General features: G+C 42.7%; 1 protein-coding gene across 2 annotated transcripts in view; it reads right to left on the reverse strand.

Annotated features, from left to right (window-relative positions):
- The window catches only part of Nub1 (negative regulator of ubiquitin like proteins 1), a 31,199-nt gene extending 13,739 nt beyond the window's left edge, over positions 1 to 17,460 (reverse strand). Inside the window, exons 1-8 of one of the 2 annotated variants that reach the window (XM_076831826.1) lie at positions 17,380 to 17,460; positions 14,838 to 14,955; positions 10,383 to 10,550; positions 8,879 to 8,937; positions 7,612 to 7,682; positions 5,623 to 5,805; positions 5,346 to 5,437; positions 3,603 to 3,709 (exon numbers count right to left, since the gene is read on the reverse strand). In XM_076831826.1, coding sequence (XP_076687941.1) covers positions 3,603 to 3,709; positions 5,346 to 5,437; positions 5,623 to 5,805; positions 7,612 to 7,682; positions 8,879 to 8,937; positions 10,383 to 10,550; positions 14,838 to 14,955; positions 17,380 to 17,450 — 869 coding nt within the window. In that variant the 5' untranslated portion in view covers positions 17,451 to 17,460. Of the gene's footprint in view, positions 1 to 3,602; positions 3,710 to 5,345; positions 5,438 to 5,622; positions 5,806 to 7,611; positions 7,683 to 8,878; positions 8,938 to 10,382; positions 10,551 to 14,837; positions 14,956 to 16,165; positions 16,735 to 17,379 lie in introns of those variants that run through there. The other variant, XM_076831834.2, reaches the window with a different exon arrangement.
- Between the last annotated feature and the right edge of the window lie 1,247 nt (positions 17,461 to 18,707).

Genomic DNA, 18,707 nt, shown 5'->3' on the forward strand with positions numbered 1-18,707 from the left:
AATGTATTGTTTCAATGTCCCTGTCTACTGATTCTAACTTGTGTGTCACTTTTGGATCTGCATCTGTTAATTGGTTTTTCTCCTCAATATGGGTTATATTTTCTGGTTTCTTTGCATTCCTGCTATTTTTTTTTTTAGTTGTACATGGACACAATACCTTTATTTTATCTATTTACTTTATGTGGTGCTGAGGATTGAACCCAGTGCCTCATACATGTGAGGCAAGTGCTCTACCACTAAGCCATAACCCCAGCCTGCATGCATGCTAATTTTTAATTGGAAGCTGGATTATTTCTGTGTTGCTAAGTTACTGAGCTTTGTTTCAGCTGTACTTAAGTTACTTGAAAACAGTAACTTTAATCTACTGTTCAAAGCTGGTTTTTAGACTCTGTTAGGCAGGACTAGAGTAATCTTTGGGGTTAATTTTGCCCTATTACTGTGGCATGACCCGTCTGAATGCTCCGTCTGTGATTCCAAGTTGTCCACTGTGGCTGGTGGGGTACAAACTGCCCCTGGCCTCTGTGAACAGAGAGGACTGTTCTCTCTGCTTCATTCAGGCAGTTCCTGCCCAGGTTTGGGGGTGTCCCCACACACATGTGCTGAGTACCACCTGTAGACTCAGCAGGGCTGCTCTGAAGCTCTCTCCTCTCACCTCCTTGGCTCTCAGCTCATCAACTCAGAGGAATCATGAGGCTCTGCCTGGGTGGGCCCTCCTCCCTGTACTGTTGGGAGCTGCTCTTTTATACATTTGTCAAGTTTCTGAGGTGCTTCCAAGTAAGCGGGTAAACCTAGTACCTGTTATTCAACCTTGGCTGAAAGCAGAACTCCCATTTTCAGTTTTAAATAGGAAAGAGGGATGGGGGGGTAGCTCTCTGGTAGTGTGTGTGCCTAGTGTGCACAAGCCTAGGTTCAATTCCCATACCACAAATAAACAGGGAAAGGAACTATTTTGGGTCACACTACCCATCATACCCCAAGACATGCAAAGCTATGACAGAACTTCTAGCTTACTAGGAGAAGGTAGGGGGAAAAATCAAGTGGGAAAGAAAACAGAGCAAGTTTCTTGCACCTAGACTGCTGGCTGGCATCACAGTTGGTCTTCTTCAGGATGAGGTTGCAGTCACACAAAAAGAAAGCTAACATGTTGGCCAGAACCAACGGATCCTCAGGAAACCAACAGCATTCTCCACTGTTACAGTTTGGATCTGAAATGTTCTACAAAGACTCGGTCCTAAGGTGGGGGAACCTCTGAGAGCTGGAGGTTAGTGGGAGGTTTGAAGGCATTGGCTGGAAGTGTGCCCTGGAAGGGAACTGTGGGACTCCAGTCTCTCTCTCCAGCCACACGAAATCAAGCCTCAGTCAAGTCCCCACCCCATGATGTAATACACCACCACAGGCCCAACCAGTGGGCCAAACTATCAGGGGCTGAAACTCCCAAAACTGTGTAAAAAGAAACCTTTCTTCTTCTTAAGTTGATTATCTCAGTTATTTGTTGCAATAATGGAAATCTAATACATCTACTTAAAAAGCACTGACAGCCATTCTTGATTATTGTATCTAGTACCTACTGAATATGTCGATGTACTATGAACTGAAGATATAGTTATTTCTACTCAGGGGTTCTCTTGAGATTTGAAAATTACTTTAAGGTTTTGTCTACCATAGAAATATTAAGAAAGACTGACACAGATGAACTCAGATCAGCCATTTCTTGACAACGGTAAAGCTGGAGGATGAGTAAAAGGGAGTTCATTATACTAGTTTCTATTTTTATGCATTTTGGAAATTTTTGATAATAACAATTATAGGCACAATTATGAAATAAAATGAAACATTTACCTGAATTTTAAGGACCCAACTTAAGAATCCCTTGTCTGCAGCAGCACAGAATGAAGCTGACACCAATAAGGAAGCAGATATAGACAGAGCAAGAGGCCCCAGAGGCTCCCAGTCCTGTTCTCAGCCTCACTCATCTCCTCCTAAATATCTGGGACAATAAAGTCCTTCTTTGTGGAAGTTAGCTTAAGTTGGGATTTGTTTAAGACTAAAAGGCACTGACCAAAGCAGCCAGTAAACTACACGTTTGTATTTATGTTTTTAAAGTATAGAGGATTGTCTTAGGAATTTACCAAACTGGAAACAAGTTCACACTGAAGTTAACTTACTTTCTTTCTTTTTTTGATACTGGGGATTAGACCCAGGGGCACTTAACCATTGAGCCACATCCCCAGCCCTTTTTTGTATTTTACTTAGAGACAGGGTCTCATTGAGTTGCTTAGGGCCTTGCTAAATTGCCGAGGCTGGCTTTGAACTCTCAATCCTCCTGCCTCAGCCTCCTGAGCTGCTGGGATTATAGATGTACACCACCACGCCTGGCTAAAGTTAACGAATATTAAGTCTACTTTATAAATGTTTAATATGCTGAGATTATATAGTCTCTAAATGCAATTTCCTCTCCTATTAGGAGCTGGGTACAGTGGTGCATACCTGTAATGCCAGCTACTTGAGAGGCTCAGGCAGGAGATTTACAAGTTTAAGGCCAGCCTGGACAACTTAGCAAGACTACATCTCAAAATAAGATTTACGAAAGGGTGGAGGGTTTAGCTCGGTGGTAGGACGCTAGCATAGTATGCATGATGCCCTGGGTTTGATCCCCAGTACCATGAGAGGGGAAAAAAAAAAAACCAGACTCTGGTAAATTGCTGATCTCGGTGTGGAGACTGTCTCAGAAATGTGTCTTTGGGCTCCAGAGATGAGAGTCTACAGAGACTAGCAAGATTACATTAACAGGGCCAGAGGAACAACCTGCTAACAAAGACAGCAAACTTATACACCAAAGTTTGAAAAATATCATGTTTTGTGTTAAAACTCATTAGTTAATACTAATACTTTTTTAAAAAAAGAACATAAAAACTGACTAGTCACCATTAGGGGACTGGTTGATTCTGAAAATGAGGAGAAAGAAGCCAAGTACTTTGATCTCTTTTTTGTCCAAAACCAAATAGCTGATGAGGAAAAACTTCTTGTTTGTGTGCTACTGGGGATTGAACCCAGGGGCACTCTACCACTGAGCTATATCCCCACCTTTTTTTATTTTGAGACACAGTCTTAAATAAGTGGCTGAGGCTGACCCTGAATTTGTGATCCTCTTGCCTCAGCCTCCCAAGTTGCTGGGATTACAGGTGTATATCACCATGCTCAGAGAGGAAAATTAATTATTTTCAGACAATTCTAACAATAAATGCAGAAGGAATAACAGAGTATCAATATTTTGCATCCCCTAATGAAACAATGGATTTGGGGAACAACCATCAGCATCTATATCAAAACCATCAGGAGACATGCTCATGGGGAACAGACAGGTCAGGCAAGGAAATGTTTGTTGTAAAAAAAAATAAATGCATATATATAATTCCTTCCTGTCCAGGGAAGAAAGGTGAATTAGAAATACAATGGGAAGAAATCATTTACAACTTGTCTACTGCATAACTAGTCTTCTACATCGACCACTCTCAGTCTGAAGCCACAGGGAAGGGAGGTGCTGGGCATAATCTGGACCATCTTTCTTAAAATTGGATTTCACCAAGTACAAAAGTGCCTACCAGAAATATTTGTCAGCGTCCAAAAGGCATGGCAAGGCTATTCCATATTCTTTTCTTTTCAGGAAAGCTCGGCCCTTCTCATGATATCCCATAGCTAACATAAGGGCCTAGGAAAGAATATGGATTTTTAAAAAATCACTTTAAAATATAATAAAACAAATTATATTGAAAGTATATGAATTCTAAAGAAAACCAAATAAGATGAAAACAAAAAGCAAGATCACAACTCAATCTAAAAGCCAAAATTAAGAAAAATATAATTGAAGCTTAATTAAACACTGAAGCCCCAATTCACCGTGGCTGACGCGAGCACAAGCAGCACCTGTCCCTTTGTTTCTAGTTTCTCCTGGTGTCTCTGACCTGGGTCCATTCCTAGTACTCTATGAGACTGCACATACGCATTCAAAACAGCACCCATTCATTCTTACATCCTCTTTTTAAAAAGTGGTGGGTTTTGTTTTGTTTGTTGTTTCAGAGGAGGCCTCAATCTGTGCCTGGTCTGGTCCCAAGCTCCTGGGCTCAATCGATTCCGCCTCACTCTCCCAAGACCCTAGAATTACAGGGCAGGACACATTGCCTGGCAATCACTTTCCATTCTCAGTCATCATGGCTTTTCTGAAATATATTTCAACTCTAGTATTTCCAAAACCATTTTTTAAAAATTGCCACAGAGGGCTGGGGCTGTAGCTCAGCAGCAGAGCACTTGCCTAGCAATGTTAGGCACTGGGTTCGATCCTCAGCACCACATAAAAATAAATTAAATAAAATAAAAGTATTCTGTTCATCTACAATTACAGAAATTTTTTTTTAATTGCCATGGTTTGGACAAGTGTCCCCCAAAGGCCCACATGCTAAATAAAACCTTGGTCCCCAGGATGGTGCAATGGGAGGGGTGGGGCCCAGTGGGGGGTCCTTAGGTAATTAAGGGTGCACTCTCAAAGGGGGCTGTGCGATTCTGGCTCCTTCTAGCTGATAACATAGCTGATAGCACAGTCTTGCTCTGCCACATACTACCACCATGATGTCCTTGCCTTGCCATAGGCCCAAAGCCATAGGGCCAACTGATCATGAACTGGAGCCTCCAAAACTATAAGCCAAAATGAACCTTTTCTCTTTATAATTATCTAAGGTATTTTGTTACAGTTATGAAGGGAAGCTGCCAAAAGTGATCCAAATTTTTTGAAACTCATTGATTTTTTTATATTTCAATTTTATATGATTTATGTCTTATAAAGATTTTTCAAAAAGATCTAGATGTCATCATTTACTATAAAACAACTGTAGGTAAACAGACACCAACCTTTAAAAAAAAAAAAAACAAAAAACCTCAATCCACTGATAGTGCAACATCAATTCACAAAGTTCTGATATTAAAACTTACATTAAGTCAGGCCTTGTGGCACATGCATGGCTATAGTCCCAGCTACTCAGGAGGCTGGGTCAGAGGAACACTTAAGCCCAAGAGTTTAAGACCAGCCTGAGTGACATAAAGAGGCCCATCACAAAACACCCCAAACCCCCAAAATTTAATTTTGTTAATTTTAAACACAATAATTTAAATAGCAAAACCCACTTCAAACTGTCTTTTAAGACAGATAAACAAGATTAGCTAGACCCCTAGTCATTAGAGCTCTTCACTGTAAGAAGCTACTGGGCCTTGGCTGAGAAATGGTAACAATACAAAACCACCTCTGTTATGACAGCAAATCCAAGAACAAGCCTCTGGTGTCTCCTAGTACTTACTTTTCTCTGTGATGGAGGGATTTTGATGGACCTGCCTGTCTGGTTTGCTATGTCTAAGTACGGTGTGGTTTCTGGATCCACCACCATCTCAGCTGCAACAAAACCAAAGGAACTCTATTAATTCACAGTCAAACAGCAGAGAGAACATTGCAAAAGTTTAAGACTGCAGGGAAGAAACCTCCACAAGGGACGTGCACACCACCCGACTCTGGTCTGTGTAATCCCTGCTGCCTTCATGTAGCCAAGTGAGGTGGTCAGTCCAGAGTTCTGCTGATACCTCTCTCTGCCAGTATCTCCAGTCCTCTCTTTGTCCTCTGAATTCGTTTTTCTTTTAGTTCTGCCTCGTTCTGTTCTTCTTCCTCTGCCTGGAAGTTCTTCCGCACATCCTCTTCAGACTGCTTCAGCTCCAGCACCATCGCCTTGACATTGTGAGTCACTCCCTGCTCTTCCAGGCTTTTCCCTATAAGCGTCAGATTGAGCATCACATAAGCCCGGGAGGAAACAGTCCATTTCTGAAGTTAATGGAGTTCTTAAACTTGCATCAACACTTGCAAATCACAAGGCCACATAACTGGCAAAATTATGCTGAAACTTGGTTGTGTAACTGTTACTATGAAACAGTGTTAAAATCATCCAGTGGAAACGGACCCAAGTTCAATTTCCTTTATTCTAAGACCAAACTGAAGCAACAAATATTTGGGAAACTATTACAGGGAGAGCTAGGAAGTATAAAAGAAAAACAAGAAAGTATAATTAATACATAAATTTTCCAGTTGAGAAATAACAGACCCAACTCACAGAGATGGATAGGAAGCCTCAGCACAGTAGTATACTATCAGAGGTGATCTCCTGTCAGTTAAAAACAAAGATCATGGTCTCCTTCCTTTTTTTAAACTGTGATCCTGAGTGAACTACTTATCTTCCAGGACTCAGTTTCCTCACATATAGTATAGAAAGGATGGCAAAAAAAAAATCAATGAAACTGAACCAAGGAAAAAATGACAAAATCAAAAGCTAGATCTATGAAAAAATTGTCAAAATATAAACCTCACAAAAATTATACCAAAGATGCACATAAGCAAACAAAATTAAAAAGAGTGAACACAGATACAAACGTATTTTAGAATAACAAATACTATGTGCTATAAACAGATTTGAACACATTCTGGAAATATTTAGTTGGACAGATGAAAGTCCTCATACACTAAGCTGATATATAAGAAAATGCTGAATATCCCTATAGTCCAGAAGCTGGGAAAAGCACTTTTTCAACAAAACACAAAATGTAAAACAAGAGATTTGATAATATCAAAATCAAGGATTTCTGTCCCATGAACAACACCACAACAGAACAGAGATTAGATGACAGAGAAAAGAGATATGTGATGCGTAAGACACACAGCAACAAACGGCTAGAGATGGCACAGGAAGGGAAGGCGAGAGTGGCCGTGAAGGGCCACAGCGCATCAAGCGGGAGACAACCGGATTCGTGAGGCCCCAGAACCCACTGGAAACCGATCAAACCACAGGACTGCAGGTACCATGGCAGAGCTGATGCCTCCCAATCTCCACTCACCCTCGCTCCAAGCCCTCCCCTCCGAGCCAGTGATCTGTGAGGCGCTACAGGAGATCCCTCCCCAGATGGACACGTTCCCATTTCCTTAGGAGAAACACTCTAGGACAGAGTAAGGCAGATCTAGTCCTCTAAATTAACAGCTACGCTTGTGGCATCTGGGGCTCAAGAAGCCTGTGGTGTGGCAGCCGTCCCAGGTGGTCTGATGTTACCAGTGTCCTTCCTTCACCCACTAAGCAGAGGAGCACCTCTCCCCACCACCAAGTTACAACAGGCAGAAATGTCTCCTAATGGCAGAATGAGCCTGGCTGAGGACCACAGCTGTGACTTCAGCGCTGACTCTGCCTGCCCTGCAACCCCTCACCTTCTGCATTGGGCCCCTCAATCTGGGCCCAACATGAGGCCACATCAGCCAGGGCCTCTCCCAAGTCTTCCCTCTCAGCACACACAGACTGTAGCTGACCTCGTGATGAGCATCTCTCTTCCCCTCTAGCAAACAGCAGGCAGTGAGTATTTACTGGGAAGCTATTTTCTGCTTTACATTTTTATTTAGTGAACTTCAAACTCAAGTAACTTGGGATTATTTAATAAAGCTAGATATTTTTAAATACAGGAAAATCAAGAAAAAAATGGAAAGTCATTATTTCCATATTAGCTTTATGGGAAAATTCTGCATTCTCTGCTATAGCATACCTAGTTGAAGCTGTTTCTTATTTATGACAATCTTGATGTAATTTTCTTGAAATCCAAAGGTTTCAGCTATTCTGCAAAATAAAACCAGTGAAAACTGTAGGAAAGCAAATTTATTTATTACACACTAAAAAGATTTTAATCATGATAACTATTTTATACTTTTATTCAGAAACACCCAGGATCTCAATTCACTGACTCACAGACATCACCTCACTTTAACAAAGCTGGCACTCTAAGTGGCAATCTGAAGCTCCAAGAAACAGTCCTTTTTCCCACTGTTTTACTGGGTGTTTCCTCATGCAGTGGGACCACTGGGATGTCTATCCATTTGGGCAGGAGGACCTTCATTGCACACCAGGATTAAAAACTACCTCAAACCTTCCAGGGTCTCCCCAGGAGGACCCCCAGCAGGGGTTGGTCCCTAGGATCTATTCATGGGTGCTGAAGGAAAGTTGTTTTGAATCCATCCCTAATTGCCCTGAGGTAGAGCAAAAAGGAAAATGAGACACTGAATGGCCCTGGAGACCTCAAAACACCATTTAAAAAGATACAAGTAAGGACTGGGGACATAGCTCAGTACTGGAGCACTTGCCTAGTGTGAGTGAAGCGCTGGATTCCATTCCCAGTCCCCCAAATAAATTAATTAAATATATAAGGAGATGAAATAATCAACCAGGGTTTTCACTGGTGACATGCAGGTCTATTTTTTAATTTATTTATTTATTCTAATTTGTTATACATGACAGCAGAATGCATTTCAATTCATAGTATACATGGAGCACAATTTTTCATGTCTCTGACTGTACACAAAGTAGAGTCACTCCATTCATACCTTTATACATGTACTTAGGGTAATGATGTCCTTTTTTTAACTAAGGGACAATAGTCTGAAATCAGCCAAGACATTTTGCTGAGGATCACAGAAAGCTACTGGTGCACTAAGGGATGGAATTCAATACTTTGTGATGCCAAGCTGTCTCCCCATTTCTACCCTATTCCTTCATGCAAACACCCAAGCCCTCCTTTTAGGTGCATAGTCTCCGTCTCACCCAAGCTCCACCAGGAGCAGAGAAGAGGGTGCAAGTCTCAGGCCACCACTGCCTATCACTGAGTCCAGATAAGCCACTCCATCACAAGTTGCAACTTCTTTGACATAAAAGGAGGATGAGAGCTGACCAGCCTCTCTTACAGGATGGTCCCAGAGGATCTGGTGATTGAGTATAAAGAAGGGCAGAGCACCTGGGACCTGGAGCTCACAGATACTTACTTAGACCTCAGGTCTCTGCCAGTGATGTGCAGTCGGGTCTCCAGTAAGTTTTTCCTGTCCTATTTAAAAACAAAACAAACAAAATAAAATGTACTTAAATTTAATACCAGTTACAGCTGTTACCCTATGAAACCGGAAAAGCTGGTATCACGGATATAACATAGGTCACTGCCTGCCTGGAAGAAAGGCCTAGTGAACACAAGCCAGCACAGACTCACCCAGTGACCCGAGTGCCCTCAAGGGGGCAGCCATGCACCACCACCAGACAGGGCTGCTCACGGGGTTTGTCACAGGGCCAGTTACACTTATAACCAAATTTCAGAACATTTTTCTACCATCATCCCCTCAAATAAACACCATGTCCTACATTCTCATTTCTTCCCTTTTTCTCCCCACCCCCTGAAACTACTAATGTATGTTCTGTCTCTACAGATTTGACTATTCTGGACCCTCCATGTAAGCAAGATCACGTGGCCTTTTCACTCAGCACGTCAGGTTCCCCTGCCCGCCAATCAGTACACGGACCTACAACTCCAGCATGTTTTTACTTTTAAATCTGAGATAGGGTTGCACTAAGTGGCCAGGCTAGCCTTGAAATTGCCATTTTTGTGCTACAGCCCCCTGAGCTCCTAGGGTTACAGGTATGTAACACCATGCCTGGCTTCACTCAGCAATTGCTGAAGGTGATCCAAGTTGTTTTTTATTTCTGTTTTTGTTGCTGTTGATTGGGTTTTTTGTTTTGTTTCGTTTTTTTGCAGTATTGGGGACTGAACTACTACTGAGATAAAGCCTCAGCCCATCCATGTTTTAAATATGTTTTTCATTCTTTCTTATTGCTAAATAGTTTCTCATTGTATGGGTGTGCCACATTTATTTATCCATTCATTCACTGATGGACACTTGGGTTATTTCCACCTGCTGGCTATTATGAACAGTGCTCCTACAATTACTGACATATAGATTCTTACATACACTTTTTTATTCCTTCTGAGAATGATTAACATGGGTTGGTCCTGAGAGGCATCTCTGAGTGCCCTGCCACAGTGACATTTTTACACTCGGACTTCTGAGGATGTGGCCCTGAGGTGAGGTGGCCCCACCTAGGTCCCTTTGGCCTGGCTTAAGCACTCATTGGGCTGCCCTCTGACCTCCACCAGAATAGGAAAAGGATAAATTCCTTTCAAATATGTCCTAGTGCATAAGGTTCTGGAAAACCTGATGTCCACTTTGACTTCCCAGTATTTCTAACCATTAAGCTAGAAAGAGATAGAACATGACACAGAGCTCTGTGACATTTCAGAGATCCTAGAAAAGCAAGCCTGCCATGGGAGGCTGCCAGTTAAAGAGCCTATAACAACAACAAAAATGAGTCCACAACATCAACTGTCAACATGTAAGGTAACTTAAGGCGTTTTAACTTTGGATTGTAGCTTTACAAAAACAACAATGTATTTGATCATAACACAAAATACTGGTCCCTGTGTACACTCAGGGAATTACTCACTTTTCTTAGTCTTGAAGGTAAAAACACCTCAATTGTGGCAACCCCAGTTGTCTTATAATTTTCATTTCCTGTTCCACGTTCAATTGCTTTGCAACGTATTTCTTCTATTATCTTTTCTACTTCATTTTCACAACATTCTAGTTTGTCAGAGTACTTCTTGGCAAGATCCTAGAAGGAAAATCAGGAAACACAGCTCAATATGATAGCAATTCAAACAAGGCCAAACCTAGGAAAAGACATGGAGGACTCTGATGCGCAGAGGTCCCCACTGAAATGCAGTCATGGCTCTCAGAGCAGATCCAGGGAAAAAGTAAAACATCTACAGAGAGACAGGAAAACAGGCTCAACAGAAAAGTAAAACTAACTGGAACTATCCAAGGGAGAAAGAAGGGTGGGTCATGACTTTTGTGACCTCAATATCTTAAGAAATTGGGATAGGGATGTAGGTCAGGGGCAGACTGCTTGGCTAGCATGTGCCAAGCCCTGGGTTCAATCCCTAGTACTGCAAAAACAACAGCAGCACAACAACAAAATATTTTAAGAAACAGTGAACTGTTAAACACTACTGGAAGGAAAAGAAAAAAAAGTAGAGAAAACATTCTAATTTTTCAAACTTGTGAGAACAAGACAAGTTGAATAACTTTCTTAATGGAAAATTCTTAAGTAATGGTACTGGTATAAAATTATTTACCAAGGAGAGCTTCAGATTTCAGAATGAAAAATTAAGAAGATTTAAGAAGCCTCAAAAAAGAATGTGAGCTAGTTATTACTTAGAAATCACTATGTTTCTTTCCACTAGTGGCTTAATATCTCATTAAACACCTCATAAAGTTGTAAGTACCTAGAGCCCATGCTTTCGTTAAATTTATGATGCCATACTATGAAGCACTAAAAATGATGTTGAAGTATATATTTATGACAAGAAAGATGTTCATGGATATACAAAGTTATAAAAAGTCAGAATATTTTATTTTTAGAATAGTAAAAACTTATCTATAATACATTTTTGATAGTCACAAAGGAAAAGACTGGGAGAAAACAATATTGATGATGATTAATGTGTTTTTAAACTGCATTACTTATGTTTTTTTAATATTTGTTTTTTAGGTGGACACAATATCTTTATTCTATTTTTTATGTGGTGCTGCTGAGAATCGAACCCAGTGCCTCACACATGCTAGGCGAGCATGCCACCACTTGAACCACATCCCTAGCCCCTTTACTTATGTTTTTTGTGTGTAGTTATACACTCGTGTACCATATGACTACATTACAGTCAATGATGGACTGAACATGACAGTAGTCCCATAAGATATAATGAAGCTACCGGGTGTGGCAGCACATGCTTGTAATCCCAGTAGCTCCAAAGGCCAAGGCAGGAGGATTGCCAAGTTCAAAGCCAGCCTCAGCAACTTAGTGAGGCTCTAAGCAACTCAGTAAGACCCTGTCTCTAAATAAAATACCAAAAAAGGTTGGGGATGTGCCTCAGTAGTTAAGAGCCACTGGATTCAACTCCAGGTATCAAAAAAAATAAAAAAGATATAGTGGTGTTGAAAAATTCCCATTGCCTAGTGACATCATAGAGTAATACATCACTCACATGTCTGTAGTGATGCCAGTGTAAACACACCTACTACACTGCCAGCAGTGTAAAAGTCCATACCATTATATGCAGTAGATTTGCTCAATGATAATCATCGATGATTGTGTTATGGTTTGCTCACTTAGTGTACTGTGCTTTTTATCATCATTTTAGTGTGTACTCCTGCTACTTACATTTTTAAAAAGCTTACTTGCCATGCCAAGCCGGCAGCAGCCCCCTACGTCTCCCATAAATCACCTAATGACACGCGTCTCAGAACTTACCTGACAGGAAGCACCCTGCAACCAGATGTACTATAGTGGCTAAGATGCCCTTAATCCCTAAATCCAAAATCCAAAGCCTTCTGAGTGGTAACATTATGCTCTGAAAGTTTCAGAGTTTTGGATCTTGGAACATTGTGGATATTGGATTTTCAGATTAAGGATGCTCAACTGGTAAAGTCTGGACAAATATCCCCAAATCAGTAATGCTGAAATCTGAAATACTTCTAATCCAAAGCATTTGGGATAGGGATACTCAACCAATACATGTTTGGGTTGTTTTATTATTTTTTTTTTAACCCAAGAGTAATTTTATCACCAAAAGGTGAGTCTTTTAAATAAAATCCTTAAAAAAAAAACAACTTAGTGTAATTTTCTAGAAAACTTAATGACTACTGAGAGTGTTTATTTTTTTTACCTTATGACACCAACCAATTCTGATACCACTGGGTCCTGCTGTTCAGTTTAGTTCTGACACTAACTACCCAGAGTCAGCATTAGACCCCACAGGCTGGACGGTTCAGTCTCACAAAAGGTCCTCACTGCAGACCCCAGGTGCCAAGTACCCAGTTCTCTGGTTACCCACACTTCTGTTCCACTTGGCTATAAAGTTCCAAACATTCCCCCTTCCAGATTTAATAATTCGCTGGAAATGACTCAGGAAAATGCTATGCTCATTATTCTAGTTCATTCTAAAGTTACAGAAGTGAACACTCAGATAAGGTATAAAGGTGACGTCTGAAAGGGTTCTGAGCAGAGGAGCCTCTGCCTCACACGTTCTGTGGACGAATTTGTCAATTTAGAAGCAGGTGTCCTGCCATCTAGCATTTTTATGGAGGCATGATTGATTAAACCATGGACCACTCATGGTTAACTTGCTCTCTAGTCACTCTCCTCTCCCCAGAGCCTAGAGAGTGGGCCTGAAATTTCCAAGGGTCTAACCAAGGAGCTTAGTCTTTTGGTGACCAGCCCTATCCAGAAGCTGTGAGCCACCAAGCTTCATTAAGACGAAAGATGTTCCTATCATCCTTACCACCCTCACAAGAGTAGTAACTGGGGACAAAGGGATCAAATATTTTATCATGTCACACCCATTTCTGAGCCAATAAACTATAAAATTCAGAATATGGGTGCAAAGAAGGAAAGGTGACACCTGTAAGGGACAGAGAGAAAAGAAAACTGAAACTCTGGTGCTGTCTGCCACCTTCTGATGGCACCACTATGTTGCTACACATGACAATTTAATGCCCTCACAACAATTTATGGTCCCTGATAAATGTTACCTCATGTTCAGGATACCCAGACTCAGAAAGCAGAGAAGATCATGCTAGGATGTTCCAATATGGGAGATTTCTGTCAAAAATGAGTAAAGTTTTCTGCTTAGAAAGGCAAGAAAATTTCAGTTTCTTGAAACATCATGTAAAATAATACCATTTCTGATGATGCCATAAAAAACTGTTAGAAAAAGTACTTTGGAAAAATGAACACTGATGGTCATAAAGAAATGGGGGAGGGAAGCAATTGTTTTATAGCAGAGGATGTCAAGGAGGACTGAGAGGTAGACCACTCAAGACAATGACATAATGGCACTGATCCTGGTCAAAACTGGGTCCCAGGTGAGGAATTGTATGTAATGTTATGAAGGTATTAGAAATACCCTGCACTCCCATGGTTAGAATATGAACGGTGTTCCCCAAAGGCCCATGTGTTTAAAGGTCTGATGCCCAGTGTGGCACTATCGCAGGAAATGGAACCTTATAAGTGGGCCTATGGGAGGTCCTTAGATTTGGGGGTATGCCCTTGAAAGGGAACCCGGTCCACCCTCTCTGGCTTCCTGGCTCATGAAGTGAACAGTTTGTTCCACCACTAGCTCCTGTCATGATGTGTCACCCTTGCAGAGGCCCAGAGTAATGGGACCATTCAATCTTGGACGAAACCTCCAGAAGTATGAGCCTTTATAAATTGCCTCAGATACTCTGCTATAGTGACAGAAAGCTAAAACAATGCTTAAGAAGTTAGGTAACACAGTTATTAATAAAATACCAGTAAAAGGGCTGGTGATGTAGCTTAGTGGTGTAGCACTTGCCTAGCATGCATAAGGCCCTGGGTTGATCCCCAGCACTTTCCCCCTTTTCTCTCTCTTGCCCTGCAATATATACACATATACACACACACATATGGGTATTTATCTAAGTAAATAAAAACAAGCTTGTTGACTCCTCATAAAAAGTGGGGACCTGGGCTGGGGATGTGGCTCAAGTGGTAGCGTGCTCGCCTGGCATGCATGCGGCCCGGGTTCGATTCTCAGCACCACGTACAAACAAAGATGTTGTGTCCGCCGATAACTAAAAAATAAATATCAAAAAATTCTCTCTCTCTCTCTCCTCTCTCTCTCTCTCTAAAAAAAAAAAAACAAAAAACATTTAAAAAAAAAAAAAAAAAAAAAAAAGTGGGGACCTGCCTGTCACTACTGTTTTCTGTGATACCCAAAGTTTATATGGTCATACCTGGCAATTTCTTGTGACTCCAGAATCTTATTTACCAAGAAGATTTATAACACTGCTAATTATTTACATCTTAAAAGAAAAATACCTTTAATGCCAAACCAACTTCTTTATTTTCATCTGTATATGGAGGTTTCCAAAGTTGAATCCTGTCTTCCCTTAAAAACTGGGTCAATTTTGCTTGAAGATATTTCTTCTGTGCCATCCTTAAAAGCAAAATTGTACATCAATAAAATACCACCACATTTATAATTCACCTAATATGCTCAGGTGTTTTGTAGAATAAGCAGAGTTCTCTTCCTCCCTCTCCAGTTTAATCTAAATTACCAAGGTTTTAAATATCTCTAGACTTTTCTAAAAATATATAAAAATATATGTTCTTGGGGCTGGAATTGTGGCTCAGTAGTAAAGCACTTGCCTCACACACATGAGGCACTGGGTTCGATCCTCAGTACCACATAAAAATAAATAAATATTGATTCCATCTACAACTAAAAAATATTTTAAAAATATATGTTCAATTATATATAATACAAAACGTGATTCCAAATTTGCTATTATGTGACAAGGATTCTTATATTTTTCTATTTCTTACCCTGCTATTATTCTGTAATCTAAAAGAAAAGATAAGGAAAGATGAATACCTAAAGTAATAAACCTCTTTAAGCAACTAAATAAAGAGTTGTAAATTCACTTGTACTTAAGATTATTTTTAACACAAAAGACCAACCATACTGGTAGTTAACATAAAGAAAGAATAGCTTGAACCAAAAACTAGCAATAATATTCTCTTTATCTGAATTTATATATTCTACTCTACATTTATTTACACTGTCTCTGCACTTTGTCACACAATCCCTTGCTGTCTTGTTATTCTGTTCCAAGAATAACTTCACTCTTCCAAAGAGGCACATGCCATGAAGGAGATGTCACTGCATCTTGCACTAGCATAGTCACTCAAAGGGGTGTGTGAGAAGGTGGCAGGTATAGTACAGTGCTTTAGGGTCTGCCAGATCAGAAAAGGAGTAATAAAAGTAAAAAGTTATCAGCTCCTGGATGATCAAGACAAGCTCTAGGGAGCAAATATATATATATATATATACACATACAAATTATAACCTAGATAAGCAACATTTTTTTCTATTGAGGGCCGGTATTTCATTCTTCCAAACCTAGTTCACCTGGTTTTTGAATCGAGTGTATTAGTTTAAATGTATTCCATTAACAAATATTTTTAAAAACAGTCAGAGAGGGTTCTGTATATATATATATGGGGTAACCCAGGAAAGAATTCTATATTTTCAAGTATTAACAAACTACTTCTCACAGCAAAGCAGAGCAGGACTTAGTAGCCTTAGCTTTTCAAATGCAAATAACTTAAAAGACCTCTTTACAGCTGGGCACAGTGATGCACACCTGACATCCTGGGGGCTCTGGAGGCTGAGGCAGGGGGATCTCAAGTCCAAGGCCAGCCTCAGCAAATTAGACTCTAAGCAACTAAGGGAAACCCTGCCTCAAAATAAAAATTAAAAAGGGCTGGGGATGTGGTTCAGTGGTTAAGCGTCTCTGGGTTCAATGCTTACACACACACACACACACACACACAAAAAAAATTTATGTACTACTCATAAATCTTCAGAAATCCTGAATTAGAAATCACACAGGGTGCAGGGATAATTTTCATGGGCTGCTTACTGGAAACCAGTTATTTGTAGAGCACTCATTGGCCTTAACCAAGCCACTACCTGACAAAAGGGCCAAAGGATGTCACAAACCTAGCCTGTGTCCCACTCCAGGGAGCAGATCAAGAGCTCCGGGTCTCTACACCACATAATTTTTTTTTTTTTAATTAAACCACTGTCTGGAAACTAACAAAACTTCAGTTATAGAAACAAAACAAGCTATGACACATACATTAAATCAAGTCAAAAGGGGAAAAAGTCTAATCAGCAAGTTTTCGACTTCAGCTGGAGAACTTCAGTCTTATGCATGCCACACAGTGTTCCGCATCACAACCAAGACACGAAACTCTCCACTATCACTGCTTCAAACCGAAACTGGAACTGCTATCCGCCCGTCCTCTCACTTTCACTTCCTCGCTGCAGAGGGGCCAACCGGCCGGGAGCCCCCTCCGAGCTGAGCGTGTAGACACGCGCGCGCGCGCGCACACACACACACACACACACACACACACACGCGCACACGCACACATCTCCTCCCAGGAGGTCAGGAGTAGAAGGAGACAGTCCCTAGCAGCCGCGCGAGAGCCGGTGGAGGGCGGGCCGGCGCGCAGTCCGGTCGGCTCGCCAGTCCCACCCGGGCAGGGGCGGGACGCGGCACCGTGACGGGCCGCCAGACTCGCACGGGGCGTTGGGGCTCCGTCTCCCCGAAAACGAATGCACTGCGTCCGCTTTTAAATGCCTTGGCCCGGCCGCCGGCGCGAGCCGCAGGGCCGGAACCGCCAGCGCGTCCGAGCGCCGCCGCCGCCGCCCCGCCCGGCTCCGCGCAGGCCCTCGCCCGTCGCCGCCGCGCCGCGTCCGGCTGGGGCCGCGTCGAACCACCGGAGCGGGGTCGCCGGGCAGCGCCGCTGGGGCAGCGCCGCTGAGGCCGCGCTGCCGCCGCCTCCTCACCTGCGCCGCCGCCGCGCCCGCTGCGACCTGCCGAGTGCCCGGATGCGGCAGTGGCCGCCGTTTATTTTCATTCCGGGTGAGGCCGGCCCCGCCCCCGTCGCCGCCGCCGCACCGCCCTCGCGGTGCCCGGGAGGGGGGGGTGGGCGGGGCTATAGCATGCTGTGGGCGGGAAGGGGCGGGGCTGTGGTGCTGTGGGCGTGGCTATCGCGGGCCCGTGGGCTAAGTCGGTCGTGGGGCTGGCGAAGGTAGACCCTGCGCAGGGCGGTGGAGGGGGCGGGGCGGGGCGGAGGCGGAGTTAGAGATGGGGCGGGGCGATATGGGGCGGGGCGCGATAGGACAGCTATGGAAGGGGGCGTGGCAAAATGGGTCAACGCTGAGCCAGACGGAGTGAGGACCCGGGGATGGGTGGGGTCGGGTCGGCGCTCCAGGCCCAGTGTCCGCGGTTTGGTGCCCTGGTCCAGTAAGTGGACTTCAAAGGAGAATCTGGTTTTGTTTCTCCAAAAGCTTATTAGGACATTGCAGTTTCCCCTGCATTAGGGTCTGGACCGCCCCGCACCCAGCCAGCTGCTTGGACTAGGCCTGACCCTCCAAATTGAGGGATCCAACCCAAGACCTCTGTAATCCCACTAGGGCGAAGTTTGCTCTGGCGAAGATTGCTTTGGGAGATTGCTTTCCCCTTTCTCGCGCTGCCGGCCTACCATCGTCTACAGTACCTGTGGACATTCTCCTACTTCCAAGGAGGTGGTAAATGCAAATTAACTTATGAGCTGGGCTGTGTCCTTATGTCTAGGTGAGGAAATAAGTATCCACAAAAGAGCGATTGGTGAAATGCTCTGAGAAGGAGGGCAACGCCCAGGTGGTTGCGCACAGATTCTGGGCAGAGCTGTGAGGTAGTTGGCACTCTAAGGACTTTGGAAAGCTGACAGACAACACAAGATAGGAAGTACCTCTCAGACCCCAGGAAGGTTGCTCCGATGAGGGTTTGGCCCCATCCAACTCCCAAACCCCTTCCTTGGACTGGCTCTAGCATTGTCATGGGGGAACTTGATGTCATAGATCCAGCCTGCCGGCAGCTGACTCCCACCAATGCTGGCTCCAAGGGAATAATAATAATTACCCTACTTTTGTGAGATATTGTGGGCATTCAGTGAGATTATGCATGTAGAGCATGCATTAAATGCTGCTTTTTTTTATTAGGATAAGTTCATTTATACTAACTAACCACTCTCATTTTTATGAGATTTTTTTAGAAGAGTGTGGTTGTAGGATTCTGGATATCGGAGGCTCAGTTAGTGAGGGCCAGTTCCAAGAGGACAAGTCTACCAAGT

Source organism: Callospermophilus lateralis, chromosome 1 (genome assembly GCF_048772815.1).
Source record: "Callospermophilus lateralis isolate mCalLat2 chromosome 1, mCalLat2.hap1, whole genome shotgun sequence".
Taxonomy (NCBI): domain Eukaryota; kingdom Metazoa; phylum Chordata; class Mammalia; order Rodentia; family Sciuridae; genus Callospermophilus; species Callospermophilus lateralis.